At 39.5% G+C, this 26,085-nt stretch overlaps 1 protein-coding gene across 2 annotated transcripts in view; it reads left to right on the plus strand.

Annotated features, from left to right (window-relative positions):
- ATP8A2 (ATPase, aminophospholipid transporter, class I, type 8A, member 2) overlaps positions 1–26,085 on the plus strand; it is a 310,676-nt gene that overhangs the window by 195,194 nt on the left and 89,397 nt on the right. For both annotated transcript variants that reach the window (XM_014966066.1, XM_014966067.1), the window contains 6 exons: positions 1,524–1,598; positions 4,288–4,410; positions 5,415–5,493; positions 8,894–8,955; positions 9,785–9,841; positions 14,064–14,171. In XM_014966066.1, coding sequence (XP_014821552.1) covers positions 1,524–1,598; positions 4,288–4,410; positions 5,415–5,493; positions 8,894–8,955; positions 9,785–9,841; positions 14,064–14,171 — 504 coding nt within the window. The remainder of the gene's footprint in view (positions 1–1,523; positions 1,599–4,287; positions 4,411–5,414; positions 5,494–8,893; positions 8,956–9,784; positions 9,842–14,063; positions 14,172–26,085) is intronic.

Genomic DNA, 26,085 nt, shown 5'->3' on the forward strand with positions numbered 1-26,085 from the left:
GTTTAGATACTGCACCTGTGAAGGCAGTTGTAGGTCTTGATGCAGTCGTATTGCCTTCTCCTGTCCTCTTTTCTAGTTATTCTATATCCATTTTGGGTGGGAGCAGAGAAGAGGCCGGATGAGATGCAGTTAACTAGTTGCTGAGGTATTTTGCTGGGACACTAATATTGCACAAGTCAGCCAGAGAATAAATGATGCTGATAGGAGAGTGCTGCTATAGGTGAGTGACAGAATGGTGTCAGAAAAGATGCCCAGCAGTGAGTGCCGTGGCCTCTCAGGTGGTGAGAAGGGAATAGGCATCATTTGGCTGCTCTGTGATACCTAGTGCACCCAGTGCAGTGTCAACTGGTCAAGTAAATGCAAGATAAAACATGCTGAGGGGAGGAGGGGGAGCGTGTGTGTGTGTGTGTTCTCAGTGTTGAATTAATTTTGACCTAAGTGCCGTGGTGCGCTGTGGGCTTTAAAAGGGACTACAGTCACAAATTCACAGAAATCCTTTGGTATCTATTTAGCGCAGTGATTCACGTGGAGACTGTTTCAGGATGCCCTTAAAATGCTGATTATTCTTCAGGTTTCAAATTTACTTGGGAAAATATAATTCTTTCTCTTGCTTCATATATTCTTTCCTAAGCTTCATTCAGTGCCTGCTGACTGAGAAAGAAAGAAACTTTGTTCCAACTCAGTTAAGCAGTTCTTGCTTCAAAAAGCTGCTTAAACAAGATAAGAAGTAAGCTCAGGGAAGCTGCGTCTAAGGAAATACTGAGAAGAGTTTACCTACACAGTGCTGCTTACAGTGGTCTTCTGGGATTGTGATGCTACGGAGTCCTTTGTCAGTTGGAAGGCAACTTGGAGGTCATCTAGTCCAACCTCTTGCTTTTTAAGTAGGGTGAACTCAAAGCAGATTGCTCAGGGCTTACCCACTTGGGGTTAGTAAACTTGTAAAAAGGATGGAGATTCTGCAGCCTCTTTTGGCAACCTCTTCCAATGTTTAGTTATTAAATGGATAGTTTATTAAATAGTAATGTTTGCATCATGTAGATAACAAAATTGTAATATAATTATGTAAGAGGTAAGTTGGCATCACTAATTCTGGGACTGTAAAAATAGGACACAGAAGTCAAGCAGAGCATCCGTCAAAACACACTTACCTTGAAAATTCTGGTCTTTGCTGACCATGATGGAAGTGAGGTTGGCTTCTGGCTTCAAGCATGTTAATTTGCCAGCAATAAGGATTTCTAAATAGTTTGAGGCCAATTATTTATTTTTTTTTTAGAGAAATAATGCAAATACAGAAAACTGCTCCACCACCTGAGCATTTTATTTTAGATAAGCAGTATTCTGGCAGTATTTATGACTTTAGAAGAGAGTAACTGCCTGGCACTGCTGATAATTATTTTTAGCATGACAAGCAGCTGTCTCCAGATGGTGGTCTGTGTTCCACATCCTTCTCCTCTACTGTAAATGGAAACATGCACTGCAGTAGTAATCTAAAGCTTCTTGTAACTTGTCTTTCTTTGTTTCAGCTTTGGTTTGCTTTCGTTAATGGATTTTCTGGGCAGATCTTATTTGAGCGATGGTGCATTGGTCTGTATAACGTGGTAAGTGTGACATGTTTTGACTTGGTAGTGCTTGGGACTTGTATGTTATTTTCTTGTGTACCATTTCCTACAGGTAACTGTCTTGGATGTTTGTCAGGAAAGGTGAGTTCATTTGTAAGAGACATTTTGAATCCACTCTGATGTAGATAAAAATTCATTTTTGGGTGGTTTTTTAATCACAAAACTAAATTTGGGAAAATGCCTTGAAAATACATGTTTGGCCTAATACAACCTCCATAAAACTCTGCAGCTTTTAGATTTGATTTAATTTCCTCTTCAGAGTGTCTTTGGTCTTTTGTACCAAATATTTTGCTGGCTGTTCATGTTAGAAATAGATACATAGTCTTAATCTTCTAGTTTTGATATTATTATTTTTCTCAGACTCTGTAACAGTTAGATGCTCAAAGAAGTGTCACTCAGGTGCTTTGGGCTGACTCGTGCTGTATTAGGTACAGAAAGGGAAGTAGCATTGCCGTGTCACCAGCATTTCTCACTTTACCCAAGAGCAGGATGTATCAGTCCAGGAGACACTTGACTTTTGCTGTGCTCTGCAGACACTGTGCCACGTGGCTTTCTCTACTTTTAATCCATAATATTATTTAATCAATAACATTGAGTAAAGTCTAGGAGCAATTTCCATAGCCTACCATAGACCTGTGCTGGTGTTTTCAACAGTGTTACCCTTGTAATATTGCTGATAAGCGCCCTGGTGTCTGGATTTATAAGCCATTAGGATGCTTTCAGTGTTGAGAAATACTTTGCATTTCTCTTTGGAGGGAGGAAATCTAATATTTTTTTTTTTCTTTAAGCAGACTCATTCCAAATATATGGTAATATAGAAAAAGCCAGCAAATTATCACTGAGTAGTATTAATGGAAACACTTAACTTCTGTCACATTATTCTTCAAAATGATGGCACAAACCCTCATATTCCATAAGATTTCATATTCTTCTTGGAAGATACTTATTCAAGGATTTTCCACTCCCTTGATTCTCTTCACCCTAATTTCCTGACTGTTACTCAGTCTCTGTCATTCATGTTTAGATATTTGCATCTATTATCTTTAAACCTGATTTGATGGATCTACCTACTCTACATAAAGCCCATGGGAGAAACTCATCTTCTAGAATCAGTGAAGTAGAAATTAACCCTTGTTTTGTAAGTTGGTATTTTCTAAAATTAGAACTGGTTACATAGACTGATGAAGAATTAAATGCTGGTGGGATATTAGTGATCTGTACAGTTTGAAGGACTGAGATTTTAAAAGTGCTTTAATGTGCTCATTCTCTTCTGTGCAGATTAACCCTTTGTTTCATGAGTAGTCTCATTAAAAATTACATGTAGGAAATAATAGTAGTATTGTAATTCCTGGTTTTGCACTGGAAGCTTACCTTCATTAACAAAAACATTAGAAGATTTACTTCAAGTGAGAGTGTCAGTGCCCCAGTAAACAACAAAACCAGGGGAAATACCTTAAAGCTGCATGAGACTGTGCCCTTTTTTGGAATATACTGGACCAGTGGTCTTAGTTTCAGTTCACCACCCTCAGGCTGCTGCCATTTTAACCATCTGGTTTATCACTTCATGAGCAGAAGCAGCACATTCCCAGTTGGATCTAGGGAAGTAATTATTGATTGTCACTGATCTCTAGTCCTCTGTGTTGCTCTTTGTCTACTCCCCAACTGCCAACACACTGCTGGTGGGAACCACAGCTCAACTTTTGCAAGCAGGCAGACACTCGAGAAACAGTTCATAACTTCAAGCTGGTTCTTAACTTCAAGAACACTTCTCAAACTTAAAAATAATGTATGTGTAGGATTAGAAGTTATTTTTCTGATATAAGCCATAAATGTAGAAGAAAGTGAATGAAGTGTAGTAGTGTTCAGACACGCACACCGGTATTATTTTCACGCTGTGCCTGCACTGCAGACCGCAAGAAACATGGATACCCAAGCTGGCTTTAAATGAGCTGCCTCAGATCCTGCAAACACTTTAAGAGCAGCAATGTGGGACTCAGCAGAGGCTAATATACTCTGCTTCTGGCAAAGTGTCCTGCTGCTTCTCCTGGAAAACTTCCGAGCCTTGGTCATCTAAGTGTCTGCCCATAGCACAGACACATACTGCAGTTAATTCATTCCTATCAGTCCATGCCTGCCTGAAGAATCCCCAAAGCACCATAATATAGAATAGCCTTTGTTTTCCAGTATTTTTTTTTTTTAATGTGATTTCCACGTTTGCTTTGTCTGTAAAGTTAGCTTTGGTAAAGCATACTACATATTTAATTATGGCTACAATTGCAGCTATATTTGAACCCATTCCCACAGGGCTTTTGTTGAAAAACTACATGTTGTCTTTCCTTTGCAGGCTGATCTGTTTTACCTTCACTAGATTAGTTGGTACATCAGAAACTACTGATGCTTAACTTCTTGTGTTTTAGCTAATTGGTTAACAGTAAGAATTTGCTTTCATGTTTTTATTTTTCGTAAGTCAATATTTGAAAGTTATGAATTGCTGAAACTCATGCTTGGACTTGTTTGGACACTTGAAAATTATGTCAAATAACACACTAGTTGGTAATAAGTCTTCACTGAAGTCTGGGAATTTTGCTGTTGTCTAGATACTCATATATTATCTGAGATCCACTTAAAATTAATAGCTGCTGTTAATTAGTATTTGCTTTCCTTTTAGATTTTCACAGCACTGCCACCCTTTACTCTGGGAATTTTTGAACGATCGTGTACTCAAGATAGCATGCTTAGATTTCCACAGCTATACAAAATTACTCAAAATGCAGATGGGTTCAACACAAGGGTAAGGGAGTCTGTTTCTGTAAGAATAACAATGAGCATTCTTATTTCCAGGTCTTTCTCATCAGAAAATAACTTATTCCCCACTGTTGCTACAGCTCATGCTAGGTGCTGAGATTAAGGTTGTTCTGCCTCCCTGTTCTTTTCAAGATATTATATTTTTTATTTAAAAACAGTCCTTGTTTTTAAATAAGGGGTTCCTGTTATGGCTTCAACTGAAACTGGTCTTAAAATTCTGATTCAAAGAAAGATTTGTATCTGAGTATGATTTTTCAATTCACAGCTACTGATAAATGGTGAACTTACTCATAGGAACTGGATAACATCAGCTTGATTTTATTTAATATACAAGTTGTCATTATGTTGTCTACTAGGGGATTTTTTCACAGTTAGTATAGCTTGAGTCCCATAGTTCTTTCAGAAATAAAATTTGAATTGGTTTGCTTGGACTTTTGAGTTTTGAAGGAACTCATGTTACTTCATTTTACTATTTAAATGCTGGAAGTTGCCAGCATTTGGTATTCTATCTTCACTCCTTAACAGTCACATCTAAATGTGCTTCTGAACCAAGGAAGCTGTACGATTGCTTTGTTTAGAGAGGAAATTTGTGCAAAAAGGCATTATCTCTAAGTTAAAAGTTGTGGGGCACAAAGTATTTGCTAAAAGAAATAGAACATTTCATAGTATTGAAATAGTCTTAAAATCTTTCTTTGAGGTAATTAAAGGAGAGTGGCTCCATCTGTTTGCTGTATTTTGATCAAGAACTTAAATTGCAAACATGTTGCCTTTTATTTTTTAAGTTGTTAGAATAAAACCATCCAACTGGACCAGTGTTTTCTTCTGAAAGAGCAGAAATTGTAGGAGGAAATAGATCCTGCAGAAGTTTAGGTATTTCACTTCAGGACAAACATTGTCTGACTCTAAGCTACACAATGAAGTGTTTGTTAGGAGTTTGAGAGAGGTCAAGAGTTTTGGACTTCACTGACGACTTGGTTTGTTTTCCCTCAGGTTTTCTGGGGTCACTGCATCAATGCCCTGATCCATTCCATCATCCTCTTCTGGTTTCCACTGAAAGTGCTGGAGCATGGTAAGGGCTTCATTATTTCTTACGTCAGTAACTGATGTTCAGTCTTACAGAGCCCAATATTTTTATAGAATGGGAGGTCGTGACAAGTCGCAAGAAAATAATGCTGACAGACAGTTCAATAGGCTGTAGCTGCTGAACTTGGCTGGTTACCTAGGGGCTTTCAGAACTTACTCTAATTTAACATAATTATTGTTCATATAGTGGCTTTAATACGTGAAAAATTAAATTGCAGCTTTGCCAAAAAGTCTTAACTCAAATACTGAATAATGTTCTATACAATTACACTTTTTTTTTGTAGTGGGTTGAGATCTCCTGTTACTGTATAATGTTCTTACAGCAGCTGTATCACAACCCTTTGCTTATATCTTGTTGGATCTTTCCCATTCTGTAACACAGTACTGTAAAATGTAGGATGAAACACTACTATTAAAGCAGTATTGAAGTCTGGAGAAAAAAATTAATTGGCTGGAAGGGAAGTAGACCAGATCAAGAGTCAGAGATACTAGGGAAATGAGACTTTTTGTTGTACAATTAGGCATATTAAGTCTTGCTTTCCATGAAAGGTAATGCAACTACATGGTATTTCAGGGAACAATAAATCCCATATGGTTCCTACCTCTCTTTACAATATAGTTATGTGGGCAGGAAAAAACATGGGAAATCTATTCTTTCTCTATCGTAAGAAATAGGACTAGATCAGATGAGGAATTTCAGGGTGGTGACAGGGGAATAGTATTTATCTAAACCCATGAATTTTTCACAATTAAAACTGTTTCCTGGAAAACACTAATTTCAAGAAAACCACCTCAGCTCCAGGATGGATTAGTTGGGGAGGAAGGTGAAAGAAAATGGAAAGGGAAGGAAGATGAATGCTGACATCAGAGACATGATGGTATATATACTTGTGGGAGGCAGGTTCAGATTTCTCTGCCTGGCTGAGTAAAACATCAGTATCGTATCCTTAGTGGCAGCTTCACACGCTGTCTAATGGACCATACAAGAAAGGGACTTCCCTTTCCTCCGTATGTGGGCTGGGAGCTTGGTTCAGTTTTAGGGGAGAGAGATTTTTATGGTTGATTTGGTTTGTTTTGATTTGAGGGGGTTTGTTGTTCTGTTTCACTATTTTTGTGAGAAATGTTAATCTCTAATAGCTCTTCTTTAAATCCAACTTTAGAAATTCTAGGCTGATGTCTGTAGTGGTTACAGTTAAAGAAAAATACAGTTTTTGTTTTAGTCTTCCATAAATGTTTTTGAGTAATTCCTAAATAGATAATATACTTTTAATTTCAACAATTAAAATGATAAGACTGGAATACTCACCAGCTCAAATAGTAATTTTCTGAGTTCCTTTGAATAGGTTGCTTGGTTGCTTTCTGAAGAGGAATGAATATTGAATTTTCAAGTTTCTTTGTATTTCCAAATGAAAAAGGGGTTTCAGTGCCAGAGACAAAAATGCCCCATTCACACTGGGATGCTTTTTAACCTCTTAAGTTCCTTAGAATGTGAAGTGCATATAGTCCATGAATGGACACTTGTATAGCTTTAGAAATTAATGTTCACTAATCACTCTGCTGTTCTCATTAACAGAAATATCATTCCTTTAAGGACCGCCTAACCTCCAAAAGTGGAAGGTCATGGAAATCACTGGGCAGGGGAGAAAGGCATTAACCTACTGCATTAAAATGTAACTTGAAAAAAAATTGAGACTTGCTCCAAAAATTATTCAATTACTTAAATATGCAGTCATGTTGCACTAGAGTAATATACTGGCAGAGTCAGTAGGTCAGTTTATTCTAGACCTATCAAAACTGATATGTATTTCAGTATGCCTTTTTGTTAATAAACTGGGACTTCTGGCATCAGCAGGGTTCACTGGATGTGGAAGGCTGAATTCTCTCGTGCCCTTCACCTTTTTCATTGTTACTAGAGGTAAAAGCAAAGTGACTGTTAAAACTTGATGTCTATTTGTGAATGATGTGGTAAACGCCTGAAGCCAGAGTACCAGGGGAGGAGTTGGGCTGATAGAGATGCCGCTGCTTGGAAGCCAAATGAACTCCTAACCAAGCTGTCTCAGGCTTTAGCTCCTGTAGCAGTGTTAATGACTAGTCTGACTGCTCCTGTTTCTTGGTAGTTGGGGTTCAAAAGAGAAAAGAAAGCAGTGGTACAGAACCAGCAACTTCTGGAAAATATTCACAACCTGTTAGTTCTTTGGAGACAACCACAAGCAGCCATTGTAGAAGAAAACCATAAGCAGCTTGGGGTTACTGCACTGATTAAATATATAGTCTTTTTACCTGTAAGCTGGGCAGTCTTCACTGCAGAGGTCAGGGTGTGAGGAACTCTTCTCTGTAGACTTAAAAACTTACTGACTCTGGGGACATACATTATAGGAACACAGCTAAGTGGATGACCCCAGTTTAAGAATGTCAGATCCAGTTTTGCAAATAAGGCTAGCAAAATGGTACCCTCATAGTAGAAGCACTGTGCTTGGCAGTATGTGTTTAGGAACAGGTCCAAGGTTTTATCTTAAGCCTTTTTCATCCCTGCTGTTTGTGTATTTCTCTAGCAGTTATCTTAAAACCTGTGAAAATAGCAATACTTACCATGCTTGAGTAATGCTTGAAAGCTCCTGTGAGTACAAGTTCATTTGGCATTAGCGTGGCTGTCGAACGTGCTTTCATGGTGTTCCGGTTTTATTCAACAAGGGCTAAGAAAGACTAAACAGACATTTGAAGCGTTGCCAAGGTTGGCACTTTCAAATGATAGATTAACATGTACTTACCCTTGTGCCCACTGACTAGAGAAAGGGTGTGTGGAGACTGCTGCTTAGTTGCTGAATTAACCTCCAGCAAGATATTTTAGGTGTTCTTTATAGATGAAATTTTTGTGACTTTTCTTAATTCAGCTCTGTGTTACCACAAATCAGCTGGTGTTTTGCAGGCTTTTTCTTCACAGACGCAGCAAATAATGGGATTTGTTAGAGGTGCCAATAAGTAGTACAGAACAGACAGCAACAGAACAAGTGACATAGACATACCTCAGCTCTTAGAGGCAAATTACACGTTAGGGTCCAACAAACACTTCCCGTTTTGCTAGAGCAGCTTCTGGCAGTTAGGACTATAGGTATAAGCTCTATCTAAGCATCTTGGATAAGGCCTGGCTTTGCAAAACCTCTCCATTACCATTATCTCACAGCTTCTAAAAATGCTTTTAGATGTTGTAAAAGGCAAGGTTGGGACCAGTTATTTTCTTCCAAGAATCTCCTTGTTATTTTGAAACAGGGCTGGAACAGGTTGCCCAGAAAAGTGGTAGATGCGGCATCCTTGGAAACATTCTATAATTTCATCCATTCTACTGATCAACTGATAGCAAATGTGATAATTTTTCTTTTTTCTTTCAGATGCAGTATTCACAAATGGCCAGGGAATTGACTATTTATTTGTTGGAAACATAGTTTACACTGTAAGTTTTTGTATCCTAGCAATTCTGAATGGTAGAATTTCTTTTTTTTTATACTATGAGAAAATGATGTAAACCAGAAGAAAGGGGTATGAGTAAAATAAAATCAAACTTATGTTGTGTGCATGATTTTCCCCCTTCTTTTTTCATTTCTTTTTTTTTCCAAACATGTACCAACAATATCTTCTGTTCTGTCCTTTCCCCATCCCACACTGCCAAGGACCTGGGTTGGTACCTAAATGGTAATAACTTTTTAGGTGTAAAAGGGAGATTGGGCCATGAACACCTTTGAATTTGAGCGTGTTAGTACTGAAGTTGTCTTTTTTTTTTTTTTTTTTTTTTTTTTAAATAAGCTCCAAATAAAAATTATAATGAAGGAACTTAGAAGATACAGAAAGGAAGACAGCAGAGCGAAGGTGAAAATATAATGCATGTTTCTTTTGGGGGGTTGGAAGATCCAAAGCCTGTGAATTTTAGCCTTGGAAGTGACGATAAGCAATCTTGAAACAGCAGCTTAGTAGCCCTGGAAATGAGTTTTCCTCAGTGACTATGCAATGGGTTTGTGGTTTTAATGCCATGGCCCACTAATCCCAGTCAACCCCATTTCTGAGTATGTGCATCAGAAATCTTTGTTTGTTCCTGCTGATAAGGCTGTAGTAAAGCTATAAACATGCCAGTTATTTTCTTGTCAAACATAAAAGACCTATTATTTCAAGGTGTTTGAGGCCTCTCTCCTTAGATGAAATAGACAGAAAGCATGTGTGTGGCTTGTTTAATGGTGTGTATGCTGGAGGGATTTTTTTTTTTTTTTTTTTTTTTTTTCCCCTTGCAGTATGTTGTAGTCACTGTTTGTCTGAAAGCTGGCTTGGAAACAACTGCATGGACTAGAGTAAGTACTTTTCAATATCTTTTTTTATCACACCTTTCTCCCTAATGAGTACTAATAGAAAAAAGAAGTACTAAAAATCATTTGAGGGTTCAGTGTTTTAATTGGATCTCTCACTTAAGGATAAACTGCTAAGCTCCGTAACTACAGGATGTGAGAGGAGAATGAGCTCATAGATCACACAATATGTGTGATGAAAAAGGACAACCTGTCAGAAGTGGGAAGAGAACGCTAAAAGCGTATTGCTGACATCTCTAAATATTTAAAATAGGGAAAAATTTTGCATGAAATCAACATAATTGCTTCAGGAAATAGATCAAGAACATCATCTTTGTACTCTGTAGCCTCTTTAAAAATTAATGCAATAGAGAATGATAGTTGTCTGCCCACAGATAAACAATTGGGCTTTGAAAATATCTTTGAAGCTAGTGAAAAGCACTAGTGACTTCACATTGGATGAGATTTTTGGTTTGGAAACTTAGTGCAATAAGGATGTTAGTCCAATGGTTATGTTGATTCCTAGATTTGAGTAATTTACTTCCAGTGAGTGAGTGCCCTGTTACTGAATAGTAGGTGTCAGAATCTAACAGGGCACTGACCTCCAAAGAATATGGGGGGTAGGAGGGTTCTGTGTCAGTGAACATTCAATACCTTTGTCCTCTTCTTTCCCCCAGCCCTCCTGAAACACTAATCTTTTGATTTTGATGGAGTCCCTATTTCTCCACACCTATAGATAACTTACAGAAATCTAGTTTTCATGACATACTAGGACACTCTTCCCTCAAGACCAAGCTGTTTTGAGGACTCTCACATTCTTATTTTACCATTTTGTTGGAGGGGCTTGATTTAAATCTGGTAACCTTGTTGCTTCTGTTAGTTGTAAAATGTTTTATTTCCGTCATAGAGGAATTGCTAAGATTAATGAGCTGATGTCTGTTCTGAATTTTAAAGATGAAATGCTGTCTATGTGGGATATTTAATTATTAGGGATCTGCTAATATTCTCTGCCTCATCTGAAAATAAAGTCTGTTCTTTTTTGCCGTTGCTTATGCATAAGTTCCATGTTGTGTACCAACATTTTAAAATGCAAAAATATTTACACAAATTAATCCCTCATGAGCTAGAAGAGGATATACCCAAGTCTACATTGGAGGCATGTGAGCCTGTTTAGATCCTGTTATGTTGTGAATTATTTGATGCTTCCTCCTCTCTCCCCTTCCCTGGGTAATTGGTGTCTCCTCAGTCACTTGAGGATAATCGCGATCCCCTCTTTTCTAAATTTTATTTTAAAAGATACCATAATGTTTAGTAGATTTCAGTCTTCTTTAACACTGGCCGTGCTACAGAGAAATTCTTGTTATGCACAGAAAAGTCATGTTTAGAATCAACTTTTTTTCTATATACATTTCTAATTCCTGTCCTGTGGCTTGGACTGGTGACTTGGAATCTGATGTTGATTACAATTATTGTTTCAGCTGTGAGTGAATCAACACACAAAATCTTTAGCTTACTTGAAGAGTATTAAATGTACAACATTGAGTTAAGCCTCTTCTCCATCATCAAGTGGATTGGTTACATGCAATTTGTTCTTGAGAGTGAGAGGGGCACTGCCACTTGGGAGAACATGATGGGTTCAGCTGAAAGCTTTAAATAAATAACACAGATTCAAAGTGGTTGGGAGCCTGGTATACCCAGTAGGTAGTGTGGAAAGAAAGGCTTTGGCAAAAGTGGTAACCTGATGCATGAAAAAGTCAGCACATTGGAGCTATGTGGAGCAGCTTCATATTACATGTTACCTATCTGGAACACTGCAGTAGACTTTTCCAAACACAGCTTTTTTCACGGTTTTACCACACTACATGAACTATTTCAGATGAATAGGAAGCACAAGATAGCCATACAGTGTGCTAGTTTCTATGGCAGAGAGCCTTGTTCCCTTTTTTCTGACTGTCATTCATTTAACACATCTGATGGGACTTGCTTCTGCTTCACACAATAATTCTACAGGGGTAAATTGCAGAGATCAGTGGAGAATCAACAGTGCAAAGGTTGGTGGGGTGAGTGTATAAGGAATATTTCCAAGCAGGACCAGGAGGGCCTTCCTGAAAGCAGAAGCTCTTTTAAAAGTAGAGATGTAATTCAGATGGGTAGAAGCCTGAGATGGAGAGATGATTGGGACAATCATGAGAAGATAAAGGCAACATAAAATGAGCAAAGTCTTTGGCTGAGCTGGAAAGGGCAAGGTGAAGATCTGCAAAACTCACTGTCCTACAAGCAGACTGGAAAGAAAAACAGGAGGGAAACAAAAGAAAAAGAAAAAAGGTCATTTCACTAGTGTAAATACACCACCTACAAAATAAGAGTATTTCTTAAATTAGTTTCTCTGCTTGCTTTTATCATTACTGTTTTTAGTCATAAAGTCTGTAGGAGTTCGCAGCTTGTAAATGTCAGTCCCAGCTATCCTGAGCCTTCTGTCCGCTTGTTTGGAAGGAAGGCTGTGGCTCAGGAGAAGATGTTGTGTCCTTTTGGGAAAACAGTGCTGGTGCTGCTCTGCCATTGCATGGGGCTGGCTTTTCTTAAAGACAAATTCTTGCAGCAGCCTTGCAGTACTTGTTCTTTGGGGAGCTGAGCGCTACGGTTGCTCACTGTGGCAGGGCTTTTAGTTAGAACCTCCACATGAATTGTCCCTAGTTTTCAGAAAAGCCAGTAGACTGAAAGTATAACCCCACCTCTTCCTCCAAGTGTAAATAAATAAAAATCCTTCCAGTCTCTTAGTTTTATTCACGTTAAAACTGAATCAAAAATAAATCAGTTGCTGGTCAGATGACCTGGGTGAAACAGAATAAATAACAAAATTTGAAAACACATCTTCCTGCCCACTGTGTCTCTCCAGGAAGGGGCTTATTCTGTGTCCTGCACGTTAGCCAAGCAACTTTGAGTGGAACAAAATTCCAGCTTTCTAAAAGCGCCTAGAAGAGCGTTCTTTCCATGGCCTCTGACATTTTGCTGTATGAATGCTTCTACTGTGAGGCACTCTCCAGTTGCTCCCAGCTACCTGCCAGTCTGCACTGGTGCTGCAAACTCTGTGCTTGCTTGTTTTCACTCCTTGTGATGGAGAAGGCTCTCCTTTCCAAGGGTGCTCAGTGCTTCCAGAGGAGGAAGAATCTTCTCCTTCTAGAAGCTTGTGTCTATCTCAAAGAGGACAGAACGCAGTACTCAGACATACCATTCAAAAAGTCAGCAAATACAATTATCAGATAGAAAGTATAAAGCTGAGAACTAAACACACACACTCTGTCCACTACAGCAACCAGTGTGTGAATTCATTGCCGTGTTCCTAAACCCTTATGTAATTAGTAATTAAGATTTATGCAGGTACTTCTCTGAATTGGAGCCAAAGTCATCAGCCACAGGAGTTGTTGGCATCCAAAAAAGCTGGAGCCAATAATGAGCTCAGTTGCTTGTTACAACAGAAATTACTGATTCCATCCAGTGCAGTGTAAAAGTAAAACAGCTTAAATCATCCTGAACAGCGAAGTAAGTTTGGCTGCATAGGAAAAATTACTTTCTTGAATGCAACTGAAACAAGGTGTGTGCTGGACATGTTCTTGGTCACTTTAATACTACTTTTATTTACTCATAGTGAGTCTGCAGACTGAAGAATCTGTGAAGATGTAAACTGTATTGTATATCTTTAAATTACTTAGGACACTTAAAAAAAAAAAAAAAAAAAAAGCTGATCAGTAGATGTTGATTGTGGTAGTGTATTACACAGCACTGAATTTTCCCCCGTGAAAGGTATGTGAGTGGTGCCCATGGCTTGTGTGCATACCCTCTGCCATAAGGGATTTGTCCACATGAACTTTAACCTGAGCCTTTGAAAATTTCTACCTTGATGTATGTGTTGAACCTGACATGTGCGCGATGGGAAGCAGGAGCTAGATGAGAGAAATCAGAGTTCCAAGGAAAATCTGATGAGTTTTTTGAGCTCCAAGTAAGACAGATGGGCTGAGAAGACTATCTGTCTGCCCTGTTGTGAGGCAAAGATTAAAGAGGAGAGCTGGTTTATGCTGTTTAAAGAACCTGTGCTACTGGCCTGAAACCAAGGGCAGTAGAGGGGCCTGAGTGAGACTGACAGAAACCTCAAAAGGAGAAATAGCTGTAGGTTAGGTGGACGGAGGAAGTGCCCCGTGTTGACTCTCCTTCTTTCCCTGCTCCTTGACAGTTCAGTCATCTGGCCGTCTGGGGAAGCATGCTGCTCTGGCTGGTGTTCTTCGGGGTCTACTCGGCCATCTGGCCCACCCTTCCCATCGCACCGGACATGCTGGGGCAGGTGGGTACTGGTGCTGGGCTGCAGGGTAAGGTGCTCAGCACAGCGTCCCGCTGCCGCTGGCGGCTTCCTCAACACTCACACAATGCTTGGAAAGGAGTTGCGCTCCAGTAAGAGCACTTGTGCTTCATTTTAACCTTTTCTTAAATCCCTGCATTCGTTTAGCTTAATCTCCTCATTAGAAGAACTCTTTTTCCTCCCCAAAAGTGACCTCATACATGATTATCCGCCCTGTGGATACTATATGACAATTCTCAGTTCACTTGGATAGCAGTGAGACTGCTTCTTTCGTTAGTGCTTTCCTAGTAAGACTTTGTGCATTTGACAAAATGCCAGGTAGAAATTTAGTTTGTTTTGGGGGTTTGATTTTTATTTTTTAATGTGAATTCTTTCTTTTCCGTATATTTTGCTTATGCATTGTTCTTTTTTTCCTGCATTTGTTTAAACCAAACCAGAATTTACTTGAGAATAAGATGAGATGGTCAGAAGCAGAAGGGAAGCTGATATGTTACTGGTCCCTTTATAATACTGGAGGAATTTTGGATTTGTTCCTTCAGTGTCAGCTGAGTTCCAGGTGGTGAAATTTTCCCTTCGGTGTCATTATTTCAACCCGTGGTGAGAAGATTGAGTCACGAGCCTGTCAAAATCACTCAAGAGCCTTGTGTATATTTAAAATAGGGGGTTGCCATGAACAATGAAGGACTTAATAAATGCACGGTAAAAAGTTATTCTATAGAAGTGGAACTGCTGTCAAAATTACCAGAAAAAGGTATTTTGTAATAAGTTTAGAGTTTTCTTTAATGCAAAGATGCTGTTTATGATACAGAAATAAGAAAAAGCAAGCTAGTAATTTAACAAAGAATCTTAGCATATTTAACTCTTTACCTTGTGTACTACCAAATAATAATAAAAAAAGCCAAGTGTAGGCAAACCAATTAGAGATTTTCGAGGTTACTGTCATATTTGTACTCAACAAGAGCAGTCGGGCATGAATTTGTTACTGTTCTGGCCTAATACATATTTTATTACGTGGTGCTAAAACACTGGGGGTAATGGAGGCTGTGGTAGATTTTCATGGACAGCTTTTTACAGCAGAGAGTGACAGCTGACAGGCAGGGATCAGCAGGTAAGTGACTGACAGACAGAGCGCCCACTCCACTGAGAGTATTTCATGGTGATTTTTGTGTGTTTCACAGCACGTAGAGCATCGGTAGCTCTAATTCACATTTTCATATATCAAGCAGAAATTTGACTTGAGTACCATGCTGAGCTGTGAACTATTTGTCCTCCACAGCAAACTTGTTTGTTTTTTATAAGGCTGACATTTTAATGGTATAAGATGAGCTGTTCCTTCATACAAGAAGGATCAGACTATCAGCTTTAGCTTGGTGTTGCGTGTTTTGTTTTTTGCTTTTGTTTCGTTTTTTTTCAAAAGTAGCTCCCATTTTTTGTAATTGCAGCTGCAACAAAACTTATAGTGTGTTAGTCATCAACATTTGCACTGATATAAACCACAGGTCTCGGAACAAAAGCTTCATGTTAATAAGTTTTTGATTTTGCTTGACTATGCTTTTAGAAAATGTTTCTATTTAAACTTTGGGTTCATGCCCTGGTTTTCTGATGTTGTGACTTGAGAAGTGATACTAATATCTTGCTGACGTGAGAAGAATCTAATGTACTACTTTTATGCAGAACACATCTACTTTGAGTCTCTAGTCCAGTACTTGTGGAGCTGTTTCCCTGGGTCAGTGATCATTAATCAAAGATGTTAAGGATTGTTCATCATTCTAGAAAGACACTTCTTGAATACAAGCATTCAGACATAATCTGTTGTATGGCTTTCAGTGTGTGTGTGTAACAATACCGCTCTATCACAATTTTCTTGTATTTTCGAGAGAAGCAGCAGCAGTGGAAGAGAGTGGATTTTTTGTTTCCTTTATACTTTTGTAAAAACAAGGAAAGCTACCAATGTAAAGGCAACTTGCTTACCGCTTGCATTAACTTATAAAAAGTCTCTTGAGTAATCAGTTGCTGTCATAAAACCAGCTCGTGGTGAAATGAGCTGGGATCATGCTTGACTCTAGTCAGTAAAATGAATTGCCTTGCAGCTTCCCAAACTTAAGCTATTCCTTTACTCCTGCTATATCCTTTTCTGCATTTACAAGTAATCAAGGTATCTTAAAACCAAAATCAGACAGAGAAAAGCTTCCTTGGTTTGGTTTTGTATCTTGCTAGTGTGTTTATCTTCAAATAATCTGAAGTCCAGAATATTTTAGATTCTCGTGCTATGCCAGTCCAATAACACTTCCAGGGAGCTGTTTTTAACTGTGCTACTCATTTAGCATCTGTGTCAGCCAGGACTTTTTGCCATCAGTATAAGGCATAGGAGGTGCAAAACATTTTATTCCATACATTCATCAAATGTCAGCATGAAGCCTTGCAGACTTTTAAGTACGTGAAAAGATGCTTTGTTTCTGGGATTTATTAAACCATTTTCACTAAGTATTTCTTTCTTTCACCCATTATATCTTGAGCATTCTCACAGGGAAAATAATACCATTTTTTTTCCTCCTTGAGGGCAAAGGGAAGCAACTTAGTTATTCTCTGCTGTCAAAGAGTCGACATATTTCTTCTGTTTCCACTACGGTATTCATCATAGAATACATGTAACATAATAAGACAAAGCTGTGATAAAAATCTCAATAGTACTTAATAGAAGTTTTCTGATAGTATGACATCTGGTACTTTGGAAGTAAACTCTTTGCCTGGTTTGGGGGAACCCTTTCAGACACATAAATAATATTTTCCTTTTAATAGTATCAGAAGCAATGCTATAAGACCAAGGAATCTTTCTGATAGCTCTGTTGGCTTTCCTGAGTATTTGTGTGGTTTTGATAAGTTCTTTTTGTATTTGCAGAGAACAGTGCCTCTGAGAAGCCAGTACCTATTTTTCTGTACTGTCTTTGGAGCCATGGTGCTTGTATAGGAGCTGACTGGCTTTTTTGAATGAGCGCTTCCAGATGACAGCATTTTGTACAATGTGGAAATCTTTACCCACGTTCTAGTAGTTATGATTTACCACCACAGATTGTTGGAAGCAAGGTAGATGCCTGTGTTTTTAAAAAGAGCTGCCCACTTTGATACTCATTAAGAGGTGCTAGAGAAATGTGCTAGTCTAAGGTTGTGAGTGCCTTTTTAATTACACTTTTCCTGAACTTTTGGGGCTTGTGGCTCTTAACCCAGTAGTATTTTGTTGACCAGCACATTAGCCATAATCCTGCCCTCATGCAGTCTTGGATATTCTGTTTGCCTGGGGAATGGGAGTTGGGTTCCCCAAAGGGAATCCTGAGTAATAGCATTTGTGCCCATTTCTTGCACTTCATACAGGTGTGGGTGAAATGCTGCTCATATTCTTTTCTTGTATGAATTTCTTCATAGGAATTGTAGTAGACTTCAGGTTTATGGAAATAAAATTGTACTGTATAGGATCAAAGCCCGTGTGCAGGTGTTCCCACCACTTTCCTAGATACCTGTACCAGAAAGCATGTGTATATACACAAGATGATGTCATATATGTGTATGAAAGTGATCACACTTTGAGTCTTGATCCAGATATTGTCCAAGATGAAGAACAGCAGATATTTTCCTTTCCAACACCGAGCTACAATACTGTATTTTCAGTGTTTAAGGGAGAGTGGGGGTGACAGGGAAGGGGTGTTCCCATCACCCCCTGAAGCATCTTCAGTTATTGGTTGTGGATGAAGAAAGGACTACTGTTGAACTGTGATTTATTTTTTTTTAATTTATTTTCCTTAAGGTAAGTTTTGTTTTTTGTCTCTGCTTCATTAGCTGTTGTTATCATTAAGGAAATGTCTTTAGGAAGATTAGTATTGGTCTCATTTTTCAACTTGGAGTACAGAGGCTAAAAGAGTTGGGGGGGATTAATCTGGTTTTGAGAGATCATACATTGTGGTTAATGTAGGCAAAGTGTTCACTGGTAATTTCTAGGTTTTTACACTTACGCTTTGTGCTGTAACTTGTCATATCTCGGAACTGGGGTTTAAGAATTGTTTGAGTTTAGAACCCATTATTTTTCTCAGGTTGGCATTAGAAAGCTCTTTCTTGTCTGAGGCCTCCAGCTTCTTCATGGCTGGAGGTATTGAAGTTGGAGCTGCTGCACTTCCCAGTTACTCTTGTACAACTACAGTTGAGAGGAGATGGAATAAAATCACAATCCAAATAATTGTTGTACCACCCGCTCTGCTTCTGTGTAGTGGAAAAAGCTATGTGTAAGAGTCACTTTCATGCTTTTACAGCTCTAATGACAGGCTTGCTTTTTGCTTCCTAGTGCTGCGTGCATCCTCGACAGATTTTATTTATTTATTTATTTATTTTTCCCTGCTGAACTGTCAAATGTTTGTGATGTTATTTGTCTGCTTACATAAAGACTTTAAGGAAGCTGTACCTCAGCTTTTTCTAGATTAAGGGTGATTTTTAAAAGATCCCAGTAATCGAGATCCCTGGTTGATCCCGTGTAATATGACAGTAGTTTGACTTACTCATATTAATGGTTTGTCAAGAAAATGCCTATTCCTCTTTTAGTAAAGCTTTCTGTTCTTCTCTCTGTATGCCATTAGCAAGACAGGCTCACCTTGGGTATTGCAAAAGGTCTTTGGCTTTTGAGGGTGGGAGGTGGTCTAAAGGGTCTGATGGACTCCAGTTGCATGGTCAGCTTAGTAAATGGCATTGTCTGAAGTTCTCTTAAATCTTGCTGATTCAGTTATTGCTGAAGCGTGTGAGAAACCTGCATGGTTTGGAAGACTTGGAAACAACACAAAACAAAACCAAAAAATCCTGGAGGCAAGATAATAATCATTATTGTAACATAATAAAGAGGTTTCACATTACTGCTCTTACAAATCCATGCTGAAATACTGACAGCTTAATGTACACTTTCATGTTTTCCAGAATATTTTTGCCTTTCTCTCTACATTTGAACCTTTTTCCAGAGGTCCCAGTTGTTGTTCTTTCTGGCTTCTCATATTTCTGCAGTTTGGTGCTAGTTAGAAAATTGGCTGTTCTGATTGTGGTTTGTTTGTCTGCAATTGGTTGCACATTATGTTGTGGTGTCAGTGTTTTGGTCGGTGGAAATGCTTCATCCAGCTGTTAGGCAGAAATCAGACTTTGCCTGCAGATTGAGGTCCTTAATGCCTGCTGATTGTGTTTGTTTTTATTATTATGCACAGCGGTCTCCATGGCACTTGATGTGGTTTTGGAACTTTTTTGCAGTTTTGGACTAGGCTCTGAGTAGACAAATTAGACTAATGAAGCATGCATATATTTTTAAGCATCTGTTGAAGGGGAGTGGGTTTGTTGATTTTTATGATCCACACATGGTTTTCAGAAATGAATCTGTCATTTCTTAATCCCTGGTGTTGTGCTGTTCCATATCATACACCAGAAATATGGGGAGGGGGGGAAAGATATAAATGAAAATAAATATTTTAATAACTTCTCAGTGTGAAACTAGTAGATTAAACATGCTTATTTTCTGGAGGCTAAGCCCCCCCAAACATGCCATTTTATCTATTTGGCAACTTTGCAGTGAATCTGTCCTATTTCTTAAAGATGTCCCAAACTTACTTCCCTTTGGAAGTATTTCATAAAGGCTTTAAAGCAGGACTGTATATGCAGCTGTGGCCAGCGCTGCACTCTTATTTCCTACATAAAGCCATGTGAAAATAGGGTTAAGCCGTGAGCATAAAAACTCCTTCTGGTTTGGGAACTGATGCTGTAGAGTGAGGCAGTCAGCCGGCCTTCAAAATTCTCTGAAATCTTCATGTGCCCACCTTCACTTTGGTCTTTATTCCCGCCCTGCAGAGGAATTGTGGCGAGCAGGCCAGCATGTTAGATGGGGGAGTGACAGGAAAGTGAGTAGAGATAAATGGTTACCTGCAGGTTGTACAGATGGTGCTGAGGGTGTCAGCTGGTTTTCCTCCAGTGTTGTGTTTTTAGCTGGATGCTAGCCACGCTGTCTGACCAACGTTTGTTTGGAGATCAGGTGGCCTTAACAAGTTTAAACGCTGCTCAGTAGCTTAAATAGAAATGCAGTGCACACACAGAACATTTAACGCTTCTGTGTAATTGGCAGATTATCCAGATTTATTGGTTTTGGAGTGGGGTGTAGCAGTGTCCAGGAACAAGCTCCTTCACTCAGGGTAGATTTACCATTCCATGGTAATGGATTGTGCTTCAAAAATTGCATCTTTTTTCAATTTGAAGTCCAGGGTTCCTCAATGTCCTTCAAAATTTCCCCAAATCACTTTTTCATATATTTAAAAGCAGTGAAGCCTTGTTGCATGCTTGTGGAAAGATGTTTGGAAGATATCCTATTCAGTATTTTCTTAATTAGAAACATCTGGCTTTAAATTTAGAAAAGCAGCTACTGTATTGTACCAGAGGCAGTGTGTGCTAATACTCGTGTCTACAAAAAAAAGTCTGTGTTTCGAGCCACTTTGAGGACCAAGGACAAACCAAGAACGTATGGCTTGCCATACTGGATCAGAGCATTTCTGATGCGGGCTGTGTTCTGCATTAGAAACCTAAGGAGGAAAACCAAACAGCTCTGCAATCTGGGTTTGTCATGTATAACAAGGGTTGGTGTGCTTGGTAAAAGAAAGGACCTCTTTTTTCTGTCAGATAGCATAACTGGAGAGCAGCCAAACAATTTTTATGCCTTTTGCGAAGCGCTCAGATTCTGTGGCATCTTCTGCAGATCAACTTCGTAGGGTAAAATTGTGATACACGGGGGATGGGTAGGGTGGGCTGGAGGTCAGTGTGAAGAGGCTCCATGGCCAAGAGATCTGGGTCTGCCTCTGCACGTGTCTGGTCTTTGGCACTCCTGTCTGTGGTTGCCATACGTGGGAACCAGCCACGTTTCCAGGCAGTGTGAAGGCATTGAGCAATATCCTCTTCCTATGTGGAATTTATTGCTTAAATGGTCTGGCAAGATGAGGATGGGCAGGAGAGAGAGGACCTGGAAGTGGAGACCCCAATATAATCTCTAGTTTGCAAAGAAAGGAAGGTGGTAGGGTGATTGTGTGTGTAAGATGTTTTTTAAAAGAGCTCATAGTAATGAAGCTGTGGCTCTTTTAGAAAATAAGAGGAGTGGCAGATGGGATCTATTCCAGAGGGCAGGAGGTGACTGTCTGTGAGTTGGAATTAGTGCTTTTATAGCTTGCTTTGGTCACACTTAAGTTGCTTTGTTTTCTGATGGCTGCAGGAAAGCCCAGATAGTAGATATTTGGTGTTTGGTTAGGATGTTGTTTTTCCTCTTCATTCCCTGGGGACAGGAGGGTCATGTTATGTTTTTATTTGAATTTACTTATTATAAGGGGAGTTTGTTGGGGGGAAATTTTTTGTTTGTTTAGCTGAATTTGTGCACCATACCACTGCTTCTTTCCTGCACTGGTTGGATTGCATTTTTGTTAGAGAGAAGCATAACTATTTCATATGGGAAAATATTTCCAGATCAATTTGAAGCATACCTTTATTCCCTTTCCTCCCTACAGTATATGTTTCATGAGATCATTTTTTCCCAATTGTATTATGTCAAAATCTGATCCAAAAAGCCCTGAGGAGTGGAAATAATCTCTCTTAGATTGTTCTAAGGCAAACACTGGGTACACAGGCTTCAGGAGTCGTGAGGCTGGAGGGAGCGCGGTACCTTCCCTCCCTGCTGCCGTGGGTCAGTCGGTGCAATCCATCCTCCACAGCTTTCCTGTTAATTCAACAGCTGGTGGCAGCCATGGTATCTTGTGCTGCTTCTCTGTCGATGGACATGGCCAACAAAAAGTTTAATCTGGAAGTTTTCACAGTGTCTTTGAGTGTCTGTGTGGCAAGTTGAACTGCACCTATATGGCTTCCAGGGTGTAACTTCTCCTTTGGGTATGTTTATCACTTGGGTTGGTATTTCTGTACTAGTAACCTTGTCAGAAGGCATAGGAAGGAGACTGGAAAAGGATCTATGTCACAACAGTGGTGCTAAGCAGATGCATGCTTCCACTTCCAAAGAGCTATATTTTCTTTAGAGTAGTGTGTGGTTCAATAGGATTGACAGGAAACAAGGACAGAATAATACAGGTGTTGTCCATAGCATAATGCCTAAAGTGTGAAGGAGCCACTTGTGATTAGATGTGCCACCATTGGTCTTAGCAGTGACACCTCTCAGTAGCTTGACGTTGGGAAATGGGTATCTTCTACCACTAAGAGCTGCAGTGTATTGCTAGGCATCTTGCAGGGCTCCATCTTGCAGCTCTGGACACATCTCCTTTTTCTGGTGTATGATTGAAGGCAGTCTGGTGCTCACTGCAGAGTCAGCAGGCCAATGCAGAGAAAGCTTGGACAACAGTGTTGTCACACATAAAACCTACAAATAAGTAAAAATGTCCTTTCTCTGTAGCAAAAAAAAATGACTATCACCTATGCAAGGACTTCTCTTGTGCAATGTTTTGAAGTAAGCATCTGTTTTAGTAAACATCTAAAGGGTTTTACTTTGGTATTTCTTTTATTAATCCTATGGTTCCTGTATCTATATAAGCTGTTGCTTGCAGTGTTTTGTCCCATAGTGTATGTACATACAGTAGAACAGCTAATAGTTGGGATTTTATTTTCATGCCTAGAAGAAATATTCTTGTTATGTGGTTCTGAGAGAATTTGAGAGATGTACCAATAAGGAATATTTTTATGCTATCTCTGTTTCAGAGAAGCATGAAAAATAACCATTTGAGCTTTGCTTCAACAGAAGCTGTGTTCAGGGAAGACCTTTCCAAATTCAAGTAAAGTTTCTCCACTCTAATAATATAGAAGTCAGGGAAAGTGACAGTGAAATTTTTTTGATAGTGTTATACAGATGACTTTTTCATTTTGCTTTCATAAAATTGCATGCCAATATAAAAAGAAAAAGACATTCTTAAAAATGGAGGAGGGACAAGTGAGAACATGGAATAGCAAGAATAGATATCTGATGGAGAGGAGAACCACAAAAAATAAGGCTCTGCCAAATAGTTTTTCTTAGGTGCTTTTAAAAAGTGCTGTTGTCATTTGGGGTTAGGCAAAGTCTCATTGAGCTGGTGGATCTGGCCACTACTGTTCATTCAGAACATATGTGAAGAGCAATTGAACTCCTGAACTGATGGCATCTCCACACAGACCAAAAGATGTCTGTCAGACATCCGCAAAATCCACAATGTTTTCCAAGGATCCAATAAACAATTGCTCATGAGTGTATTTGATTTCAGCTGTAAGGGAGAAAATAATACTAAGTGGCATGGAAAAAGTTGAAAATTTGAAAGGGAGTTGGGGGGGGGAGGTGCGAGGAGGGGGGGTGTGCTTTTAAGTGAAATTACTATCTGGATTTAGAGCTGGGACTGTGAAGAGTAGGTGTGTTCTTGTCTTTTCATGTTAGTAGTCGGGGAAAATAAGTGTTTCATCATGTTTTTTCTGTGTAAGCAAGCAAAATTATTTTAAAGCCATATATAGTCTGCATCAGCTTCCAGTGAAAGTGGCCTGCAAGTACTCAAATTTAGCCTAGTGCTGGTTGTCACGGGTTAAAGAAAGTAAATGACAACTTGTAGTGGATCTGGATACTAGGGTTTATTTCAGAACCAGAGAGATTAGCACTCCTACCCTACTTGATCTCACTTGCTCATTCCTACCATTGCATTATGTTCCCCAGGTCTTTACTTCCCTTCCCTGCAGGGAGGTCACTGCTGGCTTGGGAAAACTGGGTAGAGAGTTGGGTCAGTTCCTGCTGTGCCACTGCTGACAGTGTTGACCACCTACAAGTGTTAATGACTAAGGTCCCTGGCCATTCCCTGGCATTCCTCTCTATGCATGTCCCTGTTCTCTGGGGTCTTCTATTGCTTCCAGGATGTTTCCTGCAGCAAGCATCTTCACCTTCTTTCCAGACTTTCTCCCCCAACTTTTCCAAGACAAGCTCTTCTTTTCACGGACCCTTGTTTTTGGCGTAGAACCCCAAGCCCCCTGGTTTTCTTCTTCTAAATAGCCTATGTGCAGAAGCACAATACAAGATCAGCCTTGTAATTGGGAGTAATGTCTCTTTAATCTCTTTAATCTCTTTATTAGTCAGAGGATTCGGGACATGCCACTTGTCTTTCGTCCAAACATTACCAGAATTTGCAACCAGCCTGTATTAGTTGCAGCTAAAGCAGACTTCCGCCCGAAAGTTCAAAATTTCAAATTTGGACATTCAAATATGTGTACACACCCTCCCCCGCTTGTTTTCTGCCTTGACAGTTTAAGCTATTTTCTGCCATGGGAGGTCAAGGAGTTTTGTATAGATTGGCTTCTGATGCTGCATATGCAGAAGAGAATTGACATGTGCCTCAAAATCAGTCTGACGTTCTCCAGCAGGAGTGAGTTTTTTCAGGAGAGGCTCATCCTGGGATGATCCTTTGAACTTCTGCCATCCCAGAGCGCCTGCCTGTTCTGTGATTGTGGTGAGTAGCTGTGTCTCTCACAGTCAATCCTACTGACTTTACTGGAACTACTTGAATAGTTTCTATTTGTGGGGGTTGCAAACTCAGGTTCATAGAATTTGTTGCGGTTTCAACCACAAGTCCTGGAATACATCAATTTCTTGTTGAAATATTCTGAAGGTTCTTGTTAGTCTTGTTTAGGGGATGAAAAATCCTCTCTATGAATCAGCCTAACTGGATAGATACAGTGTTACGGGAACTTCACAAGAGAATACTCTTCCCAGAAAGCCAAACTGCTGTGTGCAATCTGTTTCTTCCTGTGGCTCTAGGGGTTTAAAGTGTTGCTGAAATGTTCTTGTCCATGATACTGGTGAAGTGCTGATGTAGCAAATATATTTATCATTAAAGGTTTAGTTCCTTTTCCTCCCACGTTCTTCTAGTAGAAATACATGGCTTTTGTTCTAAGGCTTCCAAGCCTCATGTAATGTACATAGTGTGTGAGACACACACACACGCGTGCACTGTACAAGGTGATAATAGAGGGGAGAATGGGCTTTGTTAGTCACATGGGTGTGAATATTTGGAGAACTACTTCTGTGCTCTATCTCTGATGTAACACATGGGAAATGCTGTGTAAGTCTGGTTAGTGGCATAACAGGGGCTTCCCATATGTGACGTGTCCATACAGTGCCCTCAGGGCTTGTTAATGTTGGAACCTCATGTGCTCTGGATGCAGAATTTCAGATTTCAGAGGGCAGAAATGGGCCGGAGACTTGCATAGAAAAGATTTGCTAAATATAGTGCGTGAACATCGACAACTGTAGATGTGTCATAGCATCAGCTGCTCTCTTCTGTTGTGTCAGAGCTCTTTCCAAGGTTGAGCCTTTTTTAAGGGATTAAACTGTGGAAGCTCCTTCTAAACTCAAGAACTTGGATTGAACGGGGCAAATAAATTCAGGTTAACCTTTTGGATACTCATTAAGGGGATGTTGGGCTTTCCATAAAGGAGACTGTAAGCAGATATGTACAAGTTTATCAGCTCAAACGGGAGACAGAATGCATTTGCAATTACTTTTTACACCCGTATCACTTTAGATACTGCTTTAAGACAGACTACAAGAGGGGTTGTGTGAGAGAAAGAAATGTCAAGAGGGGCAAAGAGAAACAAGAGCTGTGGAGGACATTGCCTGAGTTAAATTATGCTCATTAATTCAATTTGAGGCAGGAATGTGTGTAAATAAACCCTGGCAGCTGCAGCAGCTCTCATTTCTGCAGGGCTTTGGCAGGAATGCAGGGGCCAATGGACATGAAATCCTGGCGCTCTTTTGAGAAATTGCAGGCAGACAGCTCTGAAGCCGGGAGAAAGAACAATCCAAGAGTTACTGAAAAGACGTAATCGCTTTAAGCAGACTTGAAGA

Source organism: Calidris pugnax, unplaced genomic scaffold (genome assembly GCF_001431845.1).
Source record: "Calidris pugnax isolate Ruff unplaced genomic scaffold, ASM143184v1 scaffold20, whole genome shotgun sequence".
Lineage (NCBI taxonomy): Eukaryota > Metazoa > Chordata > Aves > Charadriiformes > Scolopacidae > Calidris > Calidris pugnax.